Source organism: Spea bombifrons, chromosome 1, assembly GCF_027358695.1.
Source record: "Spea bombifrons isolate aSpeBom1 chromosome 1, aSpeBom1.2.pri, whole genome shotgun sequence".
Lineage (NCBI taxonomy): Eukaryota > Metazoa > Chordata > Amphibia > Anura > Pelobatidae > Spea > Spea bombifrons.
The window spans coordinates 96530687-96556492 of record NC_071087.1 but is presented as its reverse complement, the minus strand read 5'-3'; the positions used below and the strand labels follow the sequence as shown (position 1 = coordinate 96556492).

General features: G+C 38.2%; 1 protein-coding gene across 1 annotated transcript; it reads left to right on the top strand.

Annotated features, from left to right (window-relative positions):
* Nucleotides 1-1716: 1716 nt before the first annotated feature.
* LOC128474275 (uncharacterized) lies at nucleotides 1717-25806 on the top strand. Its single transcript, XM_053456569.1, has 6 exons — nucleotides 1717-1952; nucleotides 5176-5331; nucleotides 10301-10618; nucleotides 11799-11925; nucleotides 23536-23643; nucleotides 25091-25806. Exons 1-6 carry the CDS (start codon nucleotides 1889-1891, stop codon nucleotides 25191-25193), a joined length of 876 nt encoding a protein of 291 aa, XP_053312544.1. The 5' UTR covers nucleotides 1717-1888; the 3' UTR covers nucleotides 25194-25806.

The window sequence follows — 25806 nt, the reverse complement described above, 5'->3', positions numbered from 1 at the left end:
TCCTTGCATAACTCTCCTCATTGTCAGATTCCTTCATATGAATTGCTGGGTCACTGTCACATGCCTTTAGTATGCACATTCATTCACAGGGAAATGTCAAAGGCCATCAGTCTTCTCAAATTGTTTTCAGAGATGTCCCAAGAAGTCTTCTTTCATTAATCAGAACTGTATATTCCTACTGCATGAAATAATTTTCTTCAATGTTTCATTTGTCCACAATGTAATTAATTCACAGTTTAATTGATTTGAACCACATTTAACAGCACATTAAAATAAACTCAGTTGAAAGATAATATGTGCAGCTAAGTATATAATCACTGTAAATAAACTAAAGTTAAACTAAGATTCTAACACAGAACATCAACATCAATGTATTTAAAAAAAGAAAGAGGATATAGTTTATAAAAAAAGTTTATTTTAAAGAGAAGACTGAAGGGGACCAGGACAAGGGGTAGTGCGTAGAAATCACAGGAAATTCATAGTAATATTAATATTATTAAATTATGGATGAATGGAGATAGCATTGCTGCAGATGTGGTAAGGAATAATACGCTAGACAAGTTCTGACATTTTTTTAACATCACAAGAACCTGGCATGGGAATACAGCAAAAAATGCTAAATCTGTATGACCCAGATAAAACATATTGTAATTTAATAACATATTTGAGTTTGCAATTTTTTTTTTTGGTCAGTTTCATCAGGATCCCCTCGTTTTCGGACGGAACAGGCAATTTTCATTAAAAAAACAAGTTCGTAGGAATCAAATATATATTAGATATACAATAGTTGGACCATTAGCTACAAGTTTAACATGCGTACCCCTAAATAATAGGTGCCCCCCACGAAATGATTAATAGCATTAACATGATAAAATAAAGCAGACCAGTCTTGATATTGACCAGTCCATGATATTTACCAACAAAGGCTGGATTTACTTTAGGGACAAGTCACTTATAGATGCACCGTTTATATGGTCAAGTGGTTCCTCCCACAATGTAGTTACTTACATAATAATAGTGGGCTGATCCTGGTATAACATTAACCACACCGCAGTTGACAAGACTTGCACCTATCCATGTAGACACACACAATGGTCAAAGTACCAAAGAGGAGGAGGTGTTTTGACAAGCTTGGCAAAAGTTCATACTCGTCTTCTTTTGACAAGTCAAACATTGGACCTAGGCCTGGCTGGAGCCCACTGTTGAGCCCATCTATAGTACTTATGTAAACTCACTTTTTAGGGATCACACCTGTCTAAATAGAGAAAACATATATCCTGAAATTGATTTAGCCCATAGTATTCACATAATACTTTCATAAGATAACCAGCTGGCAGCTCTTTAACTACAACTCCCAAATTGGCCACATAACTATAGATACACTCATTTTAGTTCCATAATAGAGCAATCTAGACTTTAGCCATAATGTCTCTATTTATATTTGTTGCGATAAACTAACTAAATCAACCTTGTTGCTGAATTTATTGATAATACAGTTTAAAAGTATTTCAATTTATCCTCCTCTTCTTTCCTCTATTTTAATTAAGTTTTCTTCCCAATTCGCATTCTCTAAATATTACCACATTAGCTTAAATTGAAACTCCATCTCTATTAATAGATTTTAAGGGTGCTTGTTAAATACCAGCATTCCCTTGACAGATGTAAAATGCTACTCGTTTTGGTATTTGGAGCCAATCTGTGAGTTTCTATGGATGGCTGACATGGACAATCCTAAAAGGGAAAAACTTGAAATAGAAGTCAAATGTCGGGTAGTGTCTTCTTGCTAAATAGTGACCACAGAAGTATATTTTCATTCATCTACAAGTAAGCCACTTCATTTTACGCCCAAGATTTTCAGTTCAGCAGAGGGATTTTGTCGGATTATACAATGAGAACACCCGAGCTTAACTACTTTGTTATCATCGTCTTATTTGCTACCCATGAAACAAAAGGTGAGTCAGTAATTTTATTCAAGAAAAATGTGGTGTACTCTGTGTTTTTAACATATTATTAAATTGTCATATAACAACATGTTATTACAAGGACTGGTTCTTCCTTTTTTAATGTTATAGGCAACATAACATTTATTATTACCATAATATGGAGTATCCGTAACTTTTTTATTTCTTTAAACATGCATGACATAAAGCGAATATTCAAATATTTAATAAATAAATTACGTATATTCAGTTTAGTAGTTATATGCTTCTATGTATATGTAATAGAACTAAAAATCCACAGGTCAATAACCAGGTAACTTTCCTTTCCAGTAAAATATACAGTCACAACGATGAATTTTATAGCTTTAGGTATTAGAAATGAATGACTGCAATTTCTATGTAATTCGATAGATAGATAGATAGATAGATAGATAGATAGATAGATAGATGATAGATAGATAGATAGATAGATAAACAGATAGCAGTAAGAGCTAGGTTAGATAGGCAAAATGATTCTTATCTATCATTAATTTCTATGTTTCTATAGATAAATAATAATTTGTGCAATGTTTGCACTATAACATAAGTCAATTACATTGTCATTACTTTGTTGGTGAAGATAAATATAATTTATTCTACAGCACAGAATTAGATATAGATAACCCCACAGATAAACATCGATTAAGTAATCAAGTTATCACATTCCCCCCTGGATGCATGGAGGGGTTTCTTACATATAAAGTGTAAAAGGTATCCTGGAAAACATGTTATGTTATTAATAATGCATGTAAGATTTTGCAACTATGCTCATGGTCATAGGATCACGAGAGTAAACTATGTTTGCAAGATACATGCAAAGACTATAGTAGTCTGGTGGAAAAAAGTTGAGTTGATATCACTGATATGCAGAATTATTGCCAAATTCTTATTTAAAAGCTGAATTGTGAGAAGACCATAAACTATAAACATTTTACTGTAGCGTAATCTGACTGCTACAGTGCAATGGAGGTAAGAAAGACAAGATCAATGACTGATTAAGATCTGAGTCTTATATCATGAAAAATGGGCAGACTTGATGGGTTGGGCACCACCAAATTCTATGTTTCTATGTTAAACCTACACTGTGTAGAAAGGTATCTTTTAACATTCTATTGTCAGGAAATTCGTGATTATTCGCTCTCATTAGGTTATATCTCACCTAATTTTAAATTGCTGATTGCTGTTGGTTGGTTCATATAGTCATTGTAAATCATGAAGAAGATCATGACCTATTACTGATATTACTGATTACTGACCTATTACTGATATTTGAAGGGTGAACTTTAAAACTAAATATATCCAAAACTATTAAACTGATTGACAAAATGGAGAATCTGTAGGTAGTTTGAATTAATGAATTTAGTTATGCTCAATGACATGGCAGTGACGGTTCACCTCATGTTTTGACCAAAACATGCTAAACTGAAGCTGAAGATAAAATCTATCTACCCACAACCTCCCATTTTGAAACAGAGAAATAAAGATCCATTTTAACCCAAACTGTAAATTTCTAAAACTGTAATAATGCAAGAATGTGGACAACTGAGTATATTTGAAATTTAGCTAATGATCGATTTAGTGTCAAGATGGCAAATGCATAAATGAGTGTAAAATGATCTTTGACCAAGTGTAAAAAATATGGGAGCATTATAATTGTCAGAAATCAGTCATGCTTGTGTTTTAAATGATGTTCAGCAGGGAGCAACACAGCACTTGCCCCATTGATTTGGATTCAGGTGCCTGCTGTCTCTACATGCTTGCACTCCCAGAGGTGCTTTGATGATGCTGAATTAGACAATTTAGAATGCGCTTTTGGGAAGAGATAATGTGCTAGTAAATTATAATCTCTTATGAGAGTCTGGTGATGCTAACATACATTAAACAAATAATTAAATTAATTTCAGTGTTTAAAAGCAACCAAGACTAAATCCTACAACAGGGACTATTAAGTGAACGCTGCTTAACCCTTTCCTACACTTCAACTGGTTTAATATTATTTTAAACATTTTTAGTGAAGGATTATTAAAATATGTATTTTAGCAAGGCTCAGATAGGGTTCTCCCATATCTACCTTAAATAATAATGCCTGATCATTATATATTCATAATATTGTATAAAATCTAGAGCTGACCATACTTTATCAAAGACATAACATTTAGCATTTCTCTTATTTTGGCTTTGTAACTTGAGTAAAAAAAACCACCTTTTTGACAAATTTGAGACCTAATAATTGATTTACGGTATTAATAGGTGCAGTCTGAAGCCCTCAATCTTTTATGGGAAGCCTTTAGACAGAGATGAATCCATGGAGAACTTGTTTTCAACTCCAGGCCTTGAGCACAATTTTTTTTAAAAAAAGCTTATCCTTATTCTTATACTATTATTGGCCCTCAAGGCCAGGAGTTTCAAAACCACTGCATTAGAGGATCCTTTAAATGAGTACATCGTGTAGAGAATAAGATGTTTACTATGTGTATTTATTGGATGTGTGTAAAATGTGTACTTGCAGTATGAGAGTGGTTAGTAATGTTCTGTTGAAGCTTGCTATGAGTTAAACCAGGGATCTTGTACGGGCCTTGTAGCACCTGATTCAAACACCACCTCAACGACACAAATCATAATGGCATCCATTTTACACTGCGCAATAATGTAAAATTCTCAAATGCTTTTTAGATATTTTTGACAGCCTTCTTCTACTGCATAGAGATAAAGAGTCTGATTTTCATCTCTGGGCTTACAGAAAAAAAAATCTTTAATTTCATAAAACTACTGTTGATATTTTCTATTGCTTCACAGGTCTAAATAAAATATGTTCTATGAGGGAGATAAAAATATTTACTGTATGCACAGTCACTGGTTAAGTGCAGTTCAGGTAGAAAGTGGACAAATGATATTTATGCCTGTCTTGAAAATCGACATAAAATAATTTTACAGAGAAAGCCGTTTGGCTAAGGAGTTTTATTACACGATAAATCTGCCACTGTCAGAGGCCTAGCATAACTTCTTGGTAAATCACAATTGGAGATTTGAGAATCTACCTACACTGCAGACAATAGTAGTGTGCATTGAAACACACACACACACACACACACATATATATATATATATATATATATATATATATATATATATGGTATTTTTTATTATGAATTTTTTGTTTAATGGATTTTAAATTTGATTACTATTTTGTTTGCAGGAAATGTTTCATCTCCGGCTCCTGGTTTTTCCTCTTCACCACTGATGCCAATATCAACCGTGAAATCGTCTACTAGTGTTACCCAAATTGAACAGAATGCACATATCTATCCATCTATCACAATACCAGCTGAAGCACACCCAACACTTGAATCAGGTATAATAATGTCTTCAATAAACGAAGAATGGCGATAACTGAATAACTGCTATTAAATTTCACCAATATCTAAAATTGCAATAATAATATTTAATCATTGTCTTACAATATGTTACTATGTTTATTTAATCTAGTAATCAAGGCTAGGTTTATAATTCAGATATCTTTATGTACAAAGACCACTTGCATAGTTGTGCTTAAAAAATAGAAAGCTTTTGCACGAGATGCTTTCACAGAGCTGTTTTTATGTTATTATACCCTCAAAGAAAAGAATAAAATTACATCATTTAGAGGCTGCACCTTTAAATAACTTTTAGGCATTTCATTTATGGCATACTTCCTTTGTAGCCTTCCAGGAGGTTACAAAGGGAACATCACTCCTGACTCCAGAGATGTAGAGATGACACAAGGGGTTTCTTTATGCCTTTGGCTAGCATTGACATTCCAGCCATTTCTCCACTCCAGACACCCTGTTATTCCTCCACAAAGGTGAACTATTAAGCAATGGGTTTTCTTACCTTTATTATCCTCAGTTTATCAGGTTGATGCTCAAAATACAGTATACGTGTAACACATTTTTTCCAGTGTTTCCATTGGTTTTAATAGGGGGAAAATGAACTCATCGATATTTGTGATTGAGCTTTGCATCCTGGGTTCTCTTAGTCCTCAGGCCAACTTTAAAAGTGCAACAAGTATAATTGTATTAAACTCTAGGTATATACATAACAAATAGCACACTCCTCATAGTTTACTTCTTGGTCTGTAGTAATTAAAATGGAAAAGTTATACTACACCAGTTAATCTCTTCTCCAACAGGCACGCATTAAACAAGATAAATGGTTTGCACACACATTTTTTAATTTTGTTTTGTGAACAATAAAGTGTTTTTATTATCTGTCCTATATAACTTCTGTTGTTCAATTAAAATAACTATTCAGTCCAATTGAAGACCTATGTTCTAGACTAAGCAATTTAATGTTTAGACTTTTAATTTGCACCAGCTTGTTAAAAGTATGTAAAAATGCAGCAGTTATAGTTACTATAATCCCTTAAAAGTTCATTTGTTCTTTTCCTTCAGTATCATAAATACATTTTTTTGCTATGCATATCTGCAGTAGGTCTCATGCAAGCCAGAGAGGGGTTTCTTATAAAAGGGATTATGCACAACATAAAATGGTTTATTCAAACAACACAAACAGAACTGCAATTTCAAAACCAAAATACCTTCTGCATTTTTTGGAAATAAACCAGTAAGAAGTGAGCAATGGAGAAATTATATGTTGAATTAAATTAAATACTAGCCTTGCTCTGCTTATTTGTATCATACTAACAATAAAACACTATTTGACCAAAAGTATGAGGACACCCATCCTAATTATTGGGTTTAGGTGTTTCAGCTACACCCATTGCTAACAGATTTATAAAACTAAGCAAATAAGCATGGAATCTCTACAGTACAGACACACATTGGCATTAGTGTGGGTCATACTGGAGAGCTTGGTGACTTTAAATGTGGCAATGCCATATAATGCCACCTCTGCCAGAAATCAGTTTGTGACATTTCTGCCTCTGCCCTGATATGGCCGGTCCAATGTGCTATTATAGTGAAGTAGAAATTGGTAAAAATCACCTGTCTTATGTAGTACACTCATTACCAAACTGCCTAAGGAGCAACATCAGCACAAGCACTGCACACCAGGAGCTTTGTGAAATGGGTTTCCATGGCCTAGCAGTTGTACACAACACACACTGCCACTGGACTTCGGAGTACTGGAAATGTGATCTCTGGAGTGATGAATCACACTTCTCTATCTAGAAGTCTGATGGACAAAACTGGGTTTGGCAGATGCCAAGTGAAAGCTACCTACTGGATTATAGTTTGCTGGAGGAGGGATAATGGTCTGGGGGTATTTTTCAAGGGCTGGGCTAGGTCCCTTATTTCTTATTACTTTGTGTTCCATCATGATTCTGTCTCTGTGCACAAAGCAAGGTCCATAACATGATCTGATTTTATGAGAAGGAACTTGAGTGCCCTGCACAAAGCCTTAACCTTGACCCTACTGAACACTTGTAATGCCAATTGCCAAGCCGTCTAATTCAACATCAGTGGCTGACAAATGCTCTTTTGGCTGAATGGGACCAGATTCCAACAGACACATTCCAAAGACGTGTGGAAAGCCTTGCAACTTTATATTAATACCCATGGTTTTGGAATATGATGTCCAACAAGCTCATATAGCTGTTATGGTCAGGTGTCCACATACTTTTGGTCATATAGTGTTTCAAAAAATGAAAACTGTATGTTATTGGGGTTTATTTTAGAGCCAGTGTGGCACTAGGCAAGTCTTTCCATTGGTGCCCCATACAAACTGTCCAAAAGATATATTCTTTTGCCATGATTCTCCTTTTTCATATTTTGAACCCACACAAATAATACATTGTTTTGTTTAGAAGAAGTAGGGCCTTCTTTTAAAATCATAGAAATACACAAAACATGATAATTATTAGTCATAATAGATACAAATAAACCTGTACTAAAATAAAAAGAATCAAAGTTTTAGTGATTTGGTTTACAATTTCTTCTATACTGTAGGTGTCACCGCTGAACAATGACCACATTTATGTTCAGCAACATATTCTAATTACAGTTAAACTCCACATACATATTTTTTATGTTCAAGTGGGCCACATGCATCCTTTACATATTATACTATATTACATATTTTTAATATGATTGACTTAAGGAGTTTGGGGTAGTATTTTTATTTATATTATTATTTTCCTTTTTTGCATTGTTCCCGGTGTGGTATGGCTCCAGATCCCATTGGGACCAATCATACATTTTTTATATCAGTGATGTCATGATGGCATAACTGGGCTCACAGCAAATTTTATTTATATTTTATTTTTTCCTTCATTTTTTTGTTTTACTTTTTTCTCAATAGACAGCCTGGTGTCCTGTGTAGTGGTAGGGAGATGTTCCTGTCTCCGAAACAAAAATTTGGGATGTATTGGTATGTTCTAATGGGCATCTTGGCACAGTTATTAAGGATGTAGCAGTATATCCTAAGGGATGTGTAAAGGTTAACTGTCATGCTCATTAACTATTGTTTATACATTTTTACGGTTAGTTAACCCCTTAATGACAAAGCCCGTACATATACGGGCTCAAAATGCATTGTTTTCAATGGGTTTAGGGACTGCCCATTGTCCTTAAGGGGTTAAAAACAGGATTCTCATGCTGTACTCTCCATCTTTTCAGTCAGGGTTCCCAAGCTCCCAACATTTCAGGTTCAAGGATATGTTCAACTGTTTTCTGTAGCCCTAGAACATTCTACATAACATCAAGTACGGTAGTTCCTGTTGTATTTATTTATGCAGAGAATAACTGAAATCCAATAACAATTAACCCTTACACCAACAGGTCTTCATCGCATTAGCCCTTTTACATCACTATTCTCTTTTGGGCACTACACCATGAGTGTTACATTTTGGAAAATAATTTTAACTCAGTTAGCTTAATGTGGGTACAATCAAATCTGTGAAGTGTTATGCCCTACTGTTATTCTTTTAATTGTATAACTATAACATGTTATCCTGTTATAGAGTATAAATGGTCATGAATTCTAAAAAAAAGAGAGAAAGCAGAAACATCCAGCTGACATTAGCCACCATGCTAGTGGCGGAATGCCAGTTGCATCAAAGAGTAAAGTTGTAGCAGTACGACTGTGCTAGGGTTGGTTTATTTATCTGGTTAATTTATGGTTGATAAAGGTGATGGTACATTTGATAGTGTCCAGGTGTACTTTTTACCATTTACCATATCATTAGGTTAGCAATTCATTGTCACATTACTATACATTATTATTTAGGTAAAACATAACCAATAATTGTTTTACAACATTTCAGGTATCAGTCACCAACAAATAGAAAGTGTCATTATTTTGGTGATGATATTTTGGGACTTAATAAAAAGCAATAGCCTTATTAAATGCATCCTCTTCCTTAGGCAACAGAACATCGGTAAACAATAATACATTTTCACATATTATGTAATTAGCAAAAGCAATTACAGAATAGTCATAAATTATAAAAAGGTATGATAATTTTGAGAGGTTTCATAAATTGTGATGATACATTTACTTTTAATTAATCCACATATTGTTTGTTTGTAGACTGAATCATTTTGAGAAAATGATTCCACATTACAAAGTCTGCCATGAAGGTACTAACTGGAGCCACATTATAGATTACATCATCATTATTATTATTATTATCTTTTATTTATATAGCTCAAACAATTTATGCAACTCTTAATACAATACATATATTGAAGGGGGTATGACAAGACGAGAATTGACAGACTAAGACAAATCGATACATTAGGTTGAGATACGATACATTATGTCATGATTCATAGCGTTCCTGTCAGAATTTATTCAAATTTGAAGTCATTCTCAGAATTGGGGAAAGGCTCCTTTAATCAACAGGCAGCTACCGTATGGATCAAAAAGCAGAACATTTTTATTTCATTATTTTCATTATTAAAAAGAAAAATTGTTTAATGGTAAGTGTAGTTCCATTTGTGTCTACAAAGTCTTGCATTTTGAAATTAAATACCCAGAAACTTTTATTATGCTTATTTTTGTTGGCCTTTCATGATAATTACTCTCTTTTTCACAGATGACATTTAATGACTAATACTTGGAAAATATGTTTTATAAAACAATCACATGGGTGTTAGCTTTGTTTGATTTTTTGCCTCATATTTTGTGTGCTTTGATGTATATTACACAAATTCATGGTGTCCGTTATCTGTATAACTCAGGAATTTCTAAAGCATGTATTTTTATTATAATGTGCATTATAGTAAACTTATAAAAATGTGACACCTGTAACAGATGGCAGTAACAGCAACAAGTAGGTGTCGGTGTTTGTTGACTAACATATATGTTCTACATTCTTTTAGACCTTTCACCAGAATTACCAAGCAGCAGTTTTTCACCAGAGCCATATAATATGGGGCCTTCACAGATGCCACAGTTTCGGGAAAGTGCTAACTCAGAGGTTTCTCGTGTCAGTGAAGAGACTAACAGTATAAATGAAATCCTTACTGGAAATGATGAGCTCTTCAACATTAATCAAATAACTATATCACCAGAACTGGGAAATATTGTGCAGGATTTGCCTTCAGCAAAATCAACACCATCTGTTAATGATGAGTCAAGAGTCAATGTTAATGACAGAACAGAAATTGATCTAATCATAGATGGAACTGCATCTTCAGGTATATATGAAACTATTAAAAAGCACAATGTTATATAACTCAAAAGAGTTGTTTATCTGATGCATGTCAAATCATATAGGAAACCCCAGCTAAGATGCAGGAAAGTCTTGGTGTTCCACAACTGCAACCATTGTCAGGTTATCCCCAAAAGTAACCAAGCTGTCAGTCTGGCATAACTCTACTGAGTTATTGCCTCTAGTTGAATAAGCTTTGCATATCAACAGATAGTTAAGTTAGCCTTGTCCACATGGAACCATATCCCCATCTGTACATCGTGGAGGAAGAGGAGGTGAAAAAGTTGAACTTGAATTAGAAAACTTGAATTAGTTATAAGCTTCCAAAAGTGAGCAGAGATTAGATGAATTAATGTGGTTAGCCTCACCCATTAAGGCCCAATTAGTTGGGATATTACAGATAAGGAAAGTGTCTGGATCTGTACATCATTCTTGAGCAGTCTTGATGAACACAATGGATCTTCTCTGCCATCAAATTATATTTTTCTATAAATAAAATGTATTTAAACAAAATGAGTTAAACCAAGAAGATGAATTCTACTATAAGTTAGCTGTAATTGGGGCAATTGATTTATTGGAATAGTGGAAGTATAATAGTATATAGTATATAGGGCTATATATCTAATCTACCAACAAAACAGACATAAAGACAAAGTTTTACAGAAGCATATGTACAAAGACAACATTGGAATTCAGGCATTTACTATTTATGATTTTCCAAGATTATCATTAAGTAGAAAATATAATATAGAAAGCAATCAAAAAACTTTTCTGAAAGCTATACTGTGCAGTGACTATAAACCATATAATTATAGCTGTTTATTACATGTTTTTTTTTTATTTCCCTGTATTCCATCTTATTCCTTCTAGATAGTAAGCTCTTATGAGCAAGACTTATCATGTCTTGTTAATCCATTGTACAGCGCTGCGGAATATGATGGGTACATAAAACAAAACATTATTATTATTATAACTAAAAGTTAACTTTGTGAAATTATAGTTACAAAGGTTGTAATAATTCCTTAACCTTATAGTAGAAAGGGCTATGCAGAACTGCCAAATGTTTCTCCAAATAAATTGGATTATATAGGCAGAACCATTTACTTATGTAAAGAAAGTTGTCCTGGATGTTCATGGGATCTAATGATATCTATATTTGTCCACAGGCATTACAACAAAAAAAGGAAGATTAGGACCCGAGCCCTGGAAAATTGGTCTAATCTCGGCAGCTGTGTTTCTTGCAGTGGAGGTTTTAGTGCTGACTGTCTATTGCTTTGTATGTAGAAAAAGAAGGTATGTTTTTGACTTACATTAATAATTTCACATTATTGAGCTTTTACAGAGTATAGACACAGTAAAGCCAAATAATACACACACATATACCTCCCTAAGTAATCGTAATAATGAACAGGATCAACATAAAATGCAGAAATAAATCAGTCTGGGTACAACAGAAAATAGCACTTGTTTTCTAAACCTGAACTACTTTTACTGTTAATAAGTAGATTATATAAATACATGCCAATGTTCCTATATTGATAAATCATGTCATTTTTTTAAATTACTCCTATAAGATTCCCCAGTTTATACCCCCCTTTATGAACCAACACTTTTTAAACACTGTGTGAAGTACTCCAGAGATCAACTTCTGCCTGCTCTATTTATTTTCATGAAACATTACCCTCTTTAGCAGCTCTCATGTTTTTATGTTAGACTGTTGCCAGACACCGTTACTAGGAGAAGTAGCGTACTCCTCATGCCAATCCATGTTTATACAGAACACTAGATGCAAGCACAGTACACCCAGCAGTCCTGCCTATGAGGAGCTGGGAAGCTAGATGCAGTGTTTGTAAGTGAGGTGTTGAGGTGAATGAAGAATATAGGTGATATAAACACTCACTGATGCCTAGAAAAAATGACAGAATGGGGAAGGGAATTTCAGAGAGGGGGTAAAGCATGGTGAAATCCTGAATGCAGGAATAGGAAGAGATAATGATGGTAGAAGAGAGACAAAGGTCATGAGAGAAACAAAGCGGGTGGTTAGGGGTGTATTTATATGTGTTAGGGATCAGGAACCAGACGGCCACGAAATTTAAAGTGCAAAGCACTTTTATTGGAATAATTAAGCAAACAGAGCAAAATCGTGATCCAGGAGCATATACCAAATAATAAGCCAGGGACAGGAACCAAGAAGGGTACTTAGACAAGCTGGGGTCAGAAATGCAATGTTGTCAGGAACAAGCCAGGAATAAGGAGCCAGAAGGGATATCAGAGAAAGCCAGGCCATGCACAGATAATCAGGAACACAGGAAAATGCACTTGCAGCCAAAAATAACACAAGGGCAAGTAGGAAATGGGCCTAGCTGCTTAAATAGCCTGGAAGGGTTTGGCTGATAACAATCAGGTGAGTAACCATGGTAACAGAGGAGAAACGGCGGTTCATTAAACATCAGCTGAGTCAACCTGACACAGGGAAGAAAAGGCTGCTTGTTTATTCATCAGCTGAGTGTAAAAACACAGAGCAGCTTAGCCAAACAGATTGGAGTGTAGAGATATTTCCAATGGTGCGGCGTTGTTAAGGGCCCCGTAGGTCAGGCATTTCAATTTGACTCTGAAGGGTATGGGGAGCCAGTGGACCGAAAGGCACAGAGGAACAGCAGAAGAAGAATGGTGAAAGAGATAAAAGGAAAGACTAGGCTCAGTCAGGATCCCCAGTAGCAGAGCTCTGCAGTCACAAAAGCAAAGACACTCTGTATAGTTAGGAGCCTCATTCGTGTTTTGTGTATTTATTTATAATATTTATATATACTATATGGACAAAAGTATTGGGCTCAGACTCTTTGGCAGAGATGTATAAATTCAACCACCTAGCCATGTAGTCTGCATTTACAAACATTTGTGAAAAACATGAGCCTAGGTAAAGAGCTCAGTGAATTCAAGACTGGTATTGTGATAGGATACCCTATTTGCAAGTCAATTCATGAAATTTCATCCTTGCTAGATATTCCACGGTCAACTGTAAGTGGTATTAATGGAAAGCGTTTAGGAACAGCAGCCATGAAGTTGAAGACCATGTAAAGTCACAGAGCAGGGTCACCAAATGCTGAGGTGCATGGTGTGTACCAAGGCTCTGCTATCTCCATAGCTGAAGAGTTACAAACTTCCACTGGCATTAATATCAGCATAAAAAGTGTGCAGAAGGAGCTTCATGGAATGGGCAAAATGGGTATACTGCTTGAATACTGCAGCTTGAATATAACAGATTCATAAAATATTAATTTCGAGACACGCATGGATTAAATTACAGACATGGCCATTCAAAAGTAAACATGCAATTATTGCATAATGATTGTCTAATTAGGATCTCATAAGAATGTTGCAAGAAACTACACCCAGCATTATTATATTTGCTAAAACATGTAATTATAAAAAAAAACATTCTTCAAGCAACAATAAAATTACTGTTGAATGATGACAGCAAAAAGCAAGTCTAGTTATTATTTAATAATTATCATGATTTTTATGAATTATATACTGCAAGTGTATTATGTATAGTATGCTTATCCACAAACAAGTAGAAATAAGTGCTGCATCTGTGTGTTTTTTACACATTTTAACCCCTTCATGACTGATTTTATTTTTTGTACCCTTATTAACAATGAAGGGGTCTCATTTACTATACCTACACAATATTTGCATTGTCTTTTTTTAAGGACAAGAAGGGTTTTCTTTAGATTTTTATTATTCTTTTGATCGTATCATGTAATTAACTGACCTTTACATAAATTATTGCATGTTAGAGGACAATAAGTACAAGTAACATATAGCTATATCAAAACCATTTTTAAACTATGGTCCTTTTTGGGTTTTTCTTGGGTTGTTTGGGGTTATAAGCCACATTTGGGAGATGGGCAATTCAGTTTTTCAACTTGGAATTTCCACATGTTGAAAATGCTGCCCCATGTCCTATTTGGGACATTTACCCCTACCAGACCATATATGTTTGAAAACTAGACACCTCAGGATGTTTCAAATACTGGTATTTTAATCCTTTCCAGGCACTAATTCAGTAGAACCTTTGACTAACCGTAGTCAAAGTTTGTAGTAGTATTTTTTTCCCACACATATTTTACTTCAGTTATGAATTATAGTTCATGGTATATGTCACTGTCAAACAACACCCTGATGTTAGGGTGACCACATGACCCAGGTTGCCCAGGACAGTCTCGCAATGGGACTTTAAGTCCTGGTCCTGGGCAGCCTCAGTCCAGGACAATGCAACAGTGAGAAGGGAGGGAGAGGGGGTAGATAGTGAGAAGGGAGAGGGGAGGGGATAGATAGTGAGAAGGGGGTAGATAGTGACAAGGGAGAGAGGGGGTAGATAGTGAGAAGGGGAGTGGGTTAGATAGTGAGAAGAAAGGGAGAAGAGGTAGATAGTGAGAAGGGGGAGATGGGGTAGATAGTAAGAAGGGAGGGAGAGGGGGTAGATGGTGAGTAGGGGAAGAGGGGGATAGATTGTGAGAAGGGGGAGAGGGGGTGGTAAGGATATGGAAATAAAGAGTGAGAATGAGTGAGAGAATGAATGAATGGGTGGATGCATTGTGTAAATGAGTGAGAAAATGAAAGAATTAATGTGTGGATGCATTGTGTGAATGAGTGAGAAAATGAAAGAATGAATGTATAGATGAATTGTGTGAATGAGTGAGAGAATGAAAGAATTAATGTGTGGATGAATTGTGTGAAAGAGAGAGTGAATTAATGAATTAATGTGTGGATGAATTGTCTGGATTTGTGAGAATGCATTAATGAATATGTGTAAATAATGTATGTGAATGAATGAGTGAGTGAATAAATGATTGTGTGAATTAATTATGTGAATGAAAGTGTGAATTTGTGAGTGACTGTAAAAGTGTTTGTGTGTATCATGTATAAGTAGATGTATAATTTGTGGAAAGGCAAAGATGGTACAAGCAGAGTTTTCAGCCTTGGGGACCAAGATTGCACAGGCAGGGTGTTTATGGGACAAAGATGGCACAGGCCGGGCTGTTTGGGGACAAAGATGGCAAGTCCTATGTGTGTAATTTGGGTGCTGGTCAGGTTCTATGTTGGCAATGTGGACTCCAGGGCTGGCTTTGGGGTGTGCGACCTGTGATCTATGCCTCTAATTTAGCAGGTTTTATCTATACCTTTAATGCTGAGTTTTTATGTGAATTCCAATTGATCAATACCTGCAAAGCTGGGTTTGTGTGTTATTCTGTTGCTCCATATCTGCTATGCTATCTTTCCATACATTATTTATTAATATCGGCAGTACAGAGATAAGTACATATTATGTAGTTAAAAATGCATGTCTAACACACACACACACACATATATATATATATATATATATATATATATATGTGTGTGTGTGCAATCTCATGCGCTTCATAGTGTGACCCTGAATGGCAGAAATAAAATGGTCACCCTACCTAAAATGCGTTCAGCAACATCTCCTGATTACAGTGATAGCACCTATGCATCCTTTTTGTTGGGTATTTTTGGGACTAAAAGGCAACATTTGAGAGATGTGCATTTTTCAAATTGGAATTTTGACATGTTGAAAATTCTGCCCCCATAGCCTAGTTCGGAGATCTTTGAAGTTGGCCAGTTCATTTTACCCCATCAAATCATATATTTTTGAAAACTAGACACCTCAGGATATTTCAAATGCTGGTATTTTAACTCTTTTCATGCACATTTTTTAACACCAGCCTTTCTCAAAATTTGCCATAGTATATATATTTTTTTTTTTCCCACACACATTCTACTTTAGGTATAAATTTACAGCGACTGGTATATGTCACTGTGAAAAAATACCTCATTATGTGTTCAACAACATCTACTGAGTGATACCCTCATGCATGGGTTTGTCATGTTATTTGGGAGGTAACAGGTCACCTTTGCGAGTTGTACATTTTTGAACCATTTCCATTTACCCCATCAAATTGCATGATTTTACTATTACCATGACGTAAAGTCATGATTTTATTAAAGACACGGAGGCGAGTATTGCTTAACTCTTTCTTTACTGGAACAAATAGCAGCAAAGAAATTTGAACAGAGAAAAACAAAATACAATATGTGGCCCCAACAGCCAATCATCACACAGCATACATTATAATACAAGTCTCCAGCCGGAAATCATCCTCTTTCTTTGGTAGACGAACTTGATCAGCTCCACCAACGAACCGTCCAACATGAGAACAGACGAAAACTCTTGAACATCCGTAGAAATCAGGATGGGAGCGAAAAGACGGACGAACAGATCAAACTGCATGGAAACAAGAAAACAAAATCTACAGGTTAACTCCAGTGCATGTAAAGCAGGAAAAAGGAGAAAACCAAACACACAGAAATGGCATGAAATATTCGGAGAAATAAAGAAGTGCATTAGATGAAAGACAAAACACAATATCACACAGACCAACGTAGCACAAGAGGCAAATAATAAATAATGAAATAAATAAACGTGCCCCCCATACAAACCATAACCCATAGGGCGGGAATGAGTCCCACGCAGTGGAGGAAAAAAGGGGGGGAAGCAATACTCGCCTCCGTGTCTTTAATAAAATCATGACTTTACGTCATGGTAATAGTAAAATCATGCAATTTTATGACAAGACACGGAGGCTCCTATTGCAAGTTCAAAGCTGAGCAACAATAGGAGAGAAAATATGCGATGAAGGGCGAAAATAAAACTCCTTAAAGGTAGATGGCCTGGACCAGTCCGCAGCCTTCATCAAATCCTCCAAACGGCCACCAAGACTGATGACTTTTGTGGCAACCGCACTCCTAGAAGAATGGGCTCCAAACACCGAGGTGTCCACCCCAGCAAGACCCAGCACCCTCTTTAACCAACGTGCCAGGGTCGTAGAGGAAACTGGACCGAACGGAGCCTTGAAGGATATAAAAAGATTGGGATGAGACGAGGATCGCAAATGCGCCGTGCGCAGCTCATATTCCTTAAGACAAGCCACAGGACACAACGAAGGAGAAGAAGGAAAAGCCGGATAAGACACAGACTTAATAGAAGTCTTGGTACGCCTCGAGATATTAAAAGTAACCCCCGAAGGGTCAAAAGAACGACTGTCAACATCCAAAGCACGAACGTCCGCTACCCTCTTGCAGGACACCAAACACAGCAAGGTAAGTAATTTAGCCGACAAGTCCTTGAGAGGAAGGGACTCATTAGGAGGCCAAGACGCTAAAAATGAGAGAACACAAGAAACATCCCAAGTGGACGAATACCTAGGACGGGGAGGTCTGGAAAGCCTGGCACCCTTCATCAAGCGACAAACCAGAGGGTGTTGTCCAATCGGACAGCCGTTGAGACCATCATGGGATGCCGAAATCGCCGATCGGTAGACGTTGATGGTGCGGTAAGCTCTGCCAGCCTCAAAGAGAGACGAGAGAAATTGGAGAACCGCATTTAAAGGTGCAGAAGAGGGATCCAAGTCCCTAGCCAAGCACCAACCAGACCAAGTTCCCCAAGCTGATCCATAAGCCTTCCTGGTTCCCGGGGCCCATGACGCTGCCAAGAGGCGTGAAGTCGTGTCCGAAATTCCGTGGATTGCCCAAGGTCCCCCGAAAGCAGCCACGCCAGCAGGCGTAGCGACCCGTCCAGAATCAAAGGATGGGAATGACCCTCCGGACTGAGTAGGAGAAGAGGAGAGTGGGGCAACAACCTGGGAGGATCGATCGACAGCTCCAACAACGGAGGGAACCACGGTTGTGACCTCCAAAGCGGGGTGATGAGGACCAACTGAACACCCTGACGCCGAACTTGTAGCAGGGTGCGCGGTATCATGGAAAACGGAGGGAAAGCATATTGGATCCCGCCGACCCAATCCTGAGCGAACGCATCCACCGCCAGTGCGCCTGGATCCGGTCTCCAGCTGAAGTACCGTGGAAGCTGTGCGTTGAGTCTGGAGGCGAACAGGTCCGTACAAAAAGGACCCCAAATTGACACGATAGAACGGAACACCTCTGGATCCAACCTCCAATCGCTGGAGTCCCGTAGATATCGAGAATACCAGTCGGCCACGGAGTTGTGCAATCCGGGAAGATATTCCGCCTGGACCACAATATTCCTGTTGAGACAGAAATCCCAGAAGTGATGAGCCAAATCCGACAGGGTCTTGGAATGGGTCCCGCCGAAATGATTGACGTACCGTACCGCCGAAACATTGTCCATCCGGAGTCTGATGCAGACGTTGGCACGGTCTTTGGAGAAACTGCGGACAGCAAAGGACCCGGCCAGTAACTCTAGAGAGTTGATGTGAAGACCAGCTTCCTCTGGGGACCATCTGCCTCCCGTAGTGAGCCCGGCGCAATGAGCTCCCCAGCCATGAAGGCTGGCATCCGAATCGATGGTGAAATCCGGTCGAGGACCCACGATGGCCTTGCCATTCCAAGCTTCCAGATTCCGGATCCACCATTGCAACTCGGCCCTCGAATCCGCGTCCAAAGAAATGAGATCCGCATAGGACGCCCCTTCGCGAAGATGAGCAATCTTCAAGCGTTGGAGAGCCCGGTAATGAAGCGGAGCCGGAAAAATCGCCTGTATGGAAGACGTTAGCAGACCGACAATCCTGGCCAGGAAACGGATAGAGATGGACGGGCGTTGCAGAGCACGAGACAGCTCTTTGCGAATAGAACGAATCTTGGAAGGCGGTAGACTGAGCATCTCCTGATCCGCATCCACCATGAAGCCGAGAAACTCCATCCTGTGGGAAGGTGTCATACAGGATTTCTCCTCGTTGATGAGGAAACCCAACTCCGATAGGAACGATATTGACAGGTGCAGATGAGACAGCAGAGTGCGACGATCCTGAGCCATGATCAGAATATCGTCCAAGTAAATGATAAGCCTCACCCCTTGCGTGCGAAGCCATGACACCACAGGACGAAGCAACTTGGTGAAACACCATGGAGCCGATGAGAGCCCAAACGGAAGACACGTAAAACGCCATTTCCGTGCTTTCCAATAGAACTGCAGGAGATCCCGTGACTGTTCCGCCATGGGAACCGTGAGGTAGGCATCCTGCAGATCCAATTTCACCATCCAGTCGTTCCGCAACAGCAGGTCGCGAAGCAGATGAATCCCCTCCATCTTGAAATGCCTGTAACGTACCAAAAGGTTCAGAGATCTTAAATTGATAACTGGGCGGAAACTGCCGCCCTTCTTTTGGACCAGAAATATGTTGCTGACATAACCTGGGGTGTCGTCTGAGACCGCTTCTATAGCGCCTTTTTCCCACAGAGTGGTCAATTCGGTGTCTATAAGGATTTGGTCCTGATGAGAAAACATAATGGGAGAGGGGAGAACCCGTTGACACGGGTAAGAAATTAATTCGATCGTGTAGCCCCGGACACAATCTAGGACCCACGTGTCCGCTGTGAGGTCTTTCCAAGACCGGAAAAAATGACGGAGACGTCCGCCCACCTGAAACGGGAAAGAAGGAATGGTTAGCAGTGTACTCACCATAGGGACGGCGATGACCTCTTCCGGAACCCCTGGCCCGCCATGGCCTGGCCCGTGACGGGAAGAATGGAGAAGGTTGCTTGAACTCCCGACGTGGAGGGAGTTGCGTGAAGGAGCCTCTGGTAGTTCGAGAAGAACTGAAGGCATTACGGCCGGCCAGACGGCCCCTGAATCTGCCGGCCCTGGTGGAAACCCGAGGATCAAACACACGTTTCATTGATGATTGGGCTTTGTCCAACGCGGTGAAAGCCCCAACAAATTGCCCTAGCTCTTTAATGAAAGAATCCCCAAACAGGAGACCCTGAGCATCCTTGCCCGCCTCCGATAAGGCGAGATTGGCTAATTTAGGCTCTACCTTTAGAAGGATGGCCTTGCGTCTCTCAATGCAGAAGGAAGTGTTTACATTCCCTGCGATACAGATTGCCCTTTGGATCCACCCCAAAAGGGTGTCTGGGTCAACAGATTCCCCTTTCTCCTTGGCATGGGACGCCAATTCAAACAATTTTGTCAGGGGGCCAAACACATCCAGGTGTTTATCCTGGCAGGATTTAAGGGCAGACTCTAAACCCTTCCTAGGGTTCCAGCCAGATTTGGCTAAATACTGGACCATCTTGGGATCCACCGAAGGGGTCTCACAAACCTTGTTTGGGACAATAGGGCGTGGGCATTCCGCTCGTAATTTATTCCTTGCGGATTTAGATAGGGGGCGTCTAACCCATTTCTCTAAATATTGGGCAATATGGGCAGATGGTACCCATTCGGATGACCGTGGGTGGTGAAGACTTTCCGGGTCAAAAAGGGAGTCTCCCTGAGGATCAAGAATCCCTGGTGAGGGTGAAGTGTGAGAGACCCCTGGGTCCTCTTGTTTGGGGGAACCTGGTTCCGAGGAATCAAAAGGCTCCTCATCCAAATCCTCATCAACCTCAGAGGAATCTTCAACCGGCATGACCTCCTCAGTGGAGTCAGGCTCCGAATCTGAGTCCTCGGGGAGTGTTTTAGCACACTTCCACCGCCGCGCCCGTTCTGCCTGGCGCGGGTAGGCTCTTTTGCGTGCTGATGTCACGCTATCTAGGGCGGCATGGACATCGCCGTGTTCAACAATTCTGGAGGTCGGGGCTTCAATGTGTTTTTGTTTGGCCACTGCTTTTTTATGAGCCGTCACTTTAAGAGGTGCTGCAGCTTGGAGAGAACAGGTATTGATTGCCTGGGCAATTGACTGTGACAAAGTAGATGTCATGGAACCCATAGCAGCTAGGATAGCATCAGATACCGACTTTTGGAAATCTAAATGCGGCCCAGAAGTGGAAAGGAGACTACTACTCCCACTAGCCACAGGCAAAACTGGTTCAGCATCTAAATCCCCCTGAGGGAGAACATTGTCTGCCTGAGAAGGCATCTCTTTGACAGGCTTAGGCATGATGGCAATCAGGAGCAATTATACCAAATAATAATGAGATCAGCCTGTTTAATTGCACTGCCGCAATAGAGAAAAAACGGGAGTTGAACAAATGAAAAAAGGTAAGTATAAGCACCAGGTTGGGAGCTTACCCCTGCCTGGGCGTACAGAGAGTTGTCCGGAAGAATGGAGATGACAAAGAGCACCACCGAGCAGCCGATCCGCGTGGAGGAAAAACCGCGAAGAAGAAGCTGAGGAGAAACGGTCGCCGCGCGCATGCGCGGAAAGTCAAGAGAGATCTACTCGCGGAGAGACGCGAGTAAAAGAAAAAATTACGGCAGCCACGCCGGTAGAAGTAAAAGGAGAAAAACCAAAGCAGGACATACCGGGAAGAAAGGTAGGTAAAGGGGAACGAAAACGGAACCCGAAACGGGAGAAAACAACCTAAAATAACCCCTAAAGAAGGGGAGACCAACAAGAGAGGGCAAAGCCCAAAACCCAGGGAAATTAGGAATTATTAAACCTGAAATATAAACGTGAAAGCACACAGAAAACGGGCAAAACGATAGAGAAGAATAAAAATCAAACGGAAATATATATATAATATAAAATCACATATAAAGTAATGGAATACACTGGATAATACTTATCTGATCCAGTGAGCAGCAAAGAAAGAGGATGATTTCCGGCTGGAGACTTGTATTATAATGTATGCTGTGTGATGATTGGCTGTTGGGGCCACATATTGTATTTTGTTTTTCTCTGTTCAAATTTCTTTGCTGCTATTTGTTCCAGTAAAGAAAGAGTTAAGCAATAGGAGCCTCCGTGTCTTGTCATAAAATCATATTTTTTTTAAAAACTAGACACCCAATTGAGCATTTAAAATGCCAGTATTTTAACTGTTTCCATGCAAGGATTTTTGTGAAGATGTAGCACTAATTTTAGGATGGTGTTACAATAATGTACAATAATAATGCATGAACACATAGCATTGCAGGTATAGATCAACAGAACACACAAACCCAGCACTGCAGGTATAAATCAACTGAATAAGACATGTATTTTCAGGTATACATAAATAATGTATGGAAACATAGCATAGCAAATATAGATCAACAGAATAACACACAAACCCAGCTTTGCAGGTATAGATCAATTGGAATTCACATAAAAACACAGCATTAAAGGTATAGATAAACTCCCTGAATTACAGGCATAGATCACAGGTTGCACATCCCAAAGGCCAGCCCTGGCATCCACACTGCCCACAAAAAACCTGACCAGCAGCCAAATTACACACATAGGACGTGACATCTTTGTCCCCAAACAGCCCAGCATGAGTAAACTTTGACCCCAAACAGCCTAGCGTACAACATCTTTGTCCCCAAACAGCCCAGCCTCTGCCATCTTTGTCTCATAAACATGCTACCTGTGCCACCTTTTGTCCCATAAACCTGCCTGTGCCATTTTTGACTTTCCACAAATCAAACATCTATGATACACACAGGCACTTTTACAGTCACTTACTAATTTACACTTTCATTCACACAATTTATTCGCACAGTCATTTACTCTCTCGCTCTTTCATACAAATTTACACATATTCATTAATGCATTCTCAGAAATTAATTAATTATCTCACTCATTCACACAATTTATCCAAACATTTATTCATACTCTCACTCATTCACACAATTCATACACATATTAATTCATACTCTCACTCATTCACACAATTCATACACACATTAATTCATTAATTCTCTTACTCATTCACACAATGCATCCACACATTAATTAATGAATTCTCTCACTCATTCAAACTCTTTATTTCAAAGTTTAGATATCACATTTTGGAAATTTCATTGTAGGAAAATAAATCTATCCTTTGAAATGTCAAAAGCTGTTATCACTTCAAGGGATATTAAAATATTTAAATACTTCCTATAACAAATGTGAAATGGTATGATTTTCATTGCAGGAGTGCTTTTGTAGTAAAAAACTGTGAACAAGATAGTGAAGCTGGAGAAACAATTAATGTTGAATCCAATGACAATACAATAACCGGAGAGGAGGGAACATTAAACTGGTGAGTAGCAATAGGCATTTTGAATGCCCTTAGGCTCTGATCTGACAGATTATTTCAATGACTACAACTACCTCAATGTTGATTACAGCATTGGCAATGTTGGGGGAAAAATGAAACAAAAATATTGTTTTAAAGTAATAAAAATACAATAAAATTAGAAATACTTATAGAAAACATAGTGATGTCACCATAAGGGTTAATGTCTGGTTAGAAGAGCAATTCCTAAGGTTTAAAGACATCAAGGAGCTCATCAAAGTTGAAAAAAATAATAAAGCACCTAATACTGCTCCTACTACCAATACAAATAATAATAAAAAAAACCTTTGCTGTCCCGTACTGAAATGTTTTAAAAATAGTAAAAACTAGTATAGGATATAAATGAGCATTTTGGACAAACAGCATGAGAGGTATTTCTGTTCTTAGAGTTGTTTCTAAATATACTTTTTTAATCGGTGTCACATAGTATGTGGAAGAAATCATAAGTGTGGCAAAAATATTCATGTCTATAGGCTTTTGAAAAACTCTGGTGATGAAAGTGTTAAGCTGACTTTAAGTTAAAAAAAATACAACAGATGGAGCTCTGCAGTAAAGGGCTGTCTATCTATCTATCTATCTATCTATCTATCTATCTATCTATCCATCCATCTATCCATCCTCATAAACTACAAACTGCATTGTTCATAATGGGTATAGACAGCTAAATGGCAACTTATTTTAGAAATCCCTAAAGGCTTGCTTCATTTTACTCATTAATTTAATGGCCTAACATGGTGGGGTGCCCTATGCCCTAACAAATTTGGCCCCATCTGCTCATGTTATTAATCCAGTTAACCATGGTCATCACAATAAAAAGAGGGGTTGATGACTCCTGACCATTATTCAGCTCCTGATGATCTAGCAGAATACAAGAAGGTGTCTGCTTCCAGCCTTCCACCCGTGCTCTTCCTGTGGAAAGTCACAGAGAGTAGTGAGTTAGGCTTTTAAAATCCAGAGATCTCTGAATCCCCAGTAAATAGAGTCTGTGCATGAGGCAAGAGATCTGTGCATACTAGATAAATCTTTCCTGAAATACAAGGACAAATTCCAGCTATCCATCTCTATACATATAGCAACATATACCACTTTACATGTTAATTTGTGAACTTTTATTTAACTTGTTATCATGTGTAAAGTAGATGGTAGAACACAACTTGCTTTATGTTACTCATTCATGTTTTTGTTCCAATACTTTACATACCTTTATTAAAACTTACTTCCCTCAGAAACATGTACTATAATTGTACAAAGAAAAGTCAGTTTCTAAAAATAACTGTATTCAAATCTAAGTTAAAATATAGCAGTAAAATCATATCATTAAATACCACACTTTTAGCCAGATATTAATTTACATTAACTGCAATATATTATAAATTAAATGTTATTATATGTCTCTTCTATTTATTTTCAGTACGCATGTAGTGGACGGTTCAAATAATGCAGTGCAGGAGGAAGGGCAGAAGAAATGTGAGCTTAAGAGTAAAACTATGGACAATAAGTCAACTGATGTCTAATTATTTTATGTTCCTGCGGTCCTAGAGAACATCATTAATACTGCAATTTTTTTTGCACTTTTATTACTTGTATCATTGGTCAAAAAACAAGAGAAAAATAGCATGTTGTGTTTTTATGTATGCACATATTAACAAAACAGTATGACATTAAAGCAGTGTTTGCTACTGTGTTTAGTAACATTTTTAAGCCAATGAATATGTGTTAGGAAATTTGGATACATTGGTCTTGGTTTTTAACTTTATTAGTACTGTTTACAGTTTGAAGTAATTCAGGCTTAACAATGTGAAACACTCTGGTGGGCACTTAAGGCAATATCAGTTCCCAGTAGTATGCATGGATACTATTATGAAGCTGGGTGTTAGAGGAGAGTGTATTGGGAGTACAGAGGAACAATCGTTGCTATTAGATAGATCACCAGCTAAAGCTTGTTCCCTTAGATTCCACGAGTCCCCCTCCTGCGCATCATAACAGTCTAAGTGAGCAAACAATAGCTATAGGACATAATGGGGTGTGCTAGAGAGCATACATAATGGTGTGAGGGAAATCATTGGGAAGGGGACAACCAAATTGCCACCTCCCCACCTAACATACAAATATGTTACACAATAACAC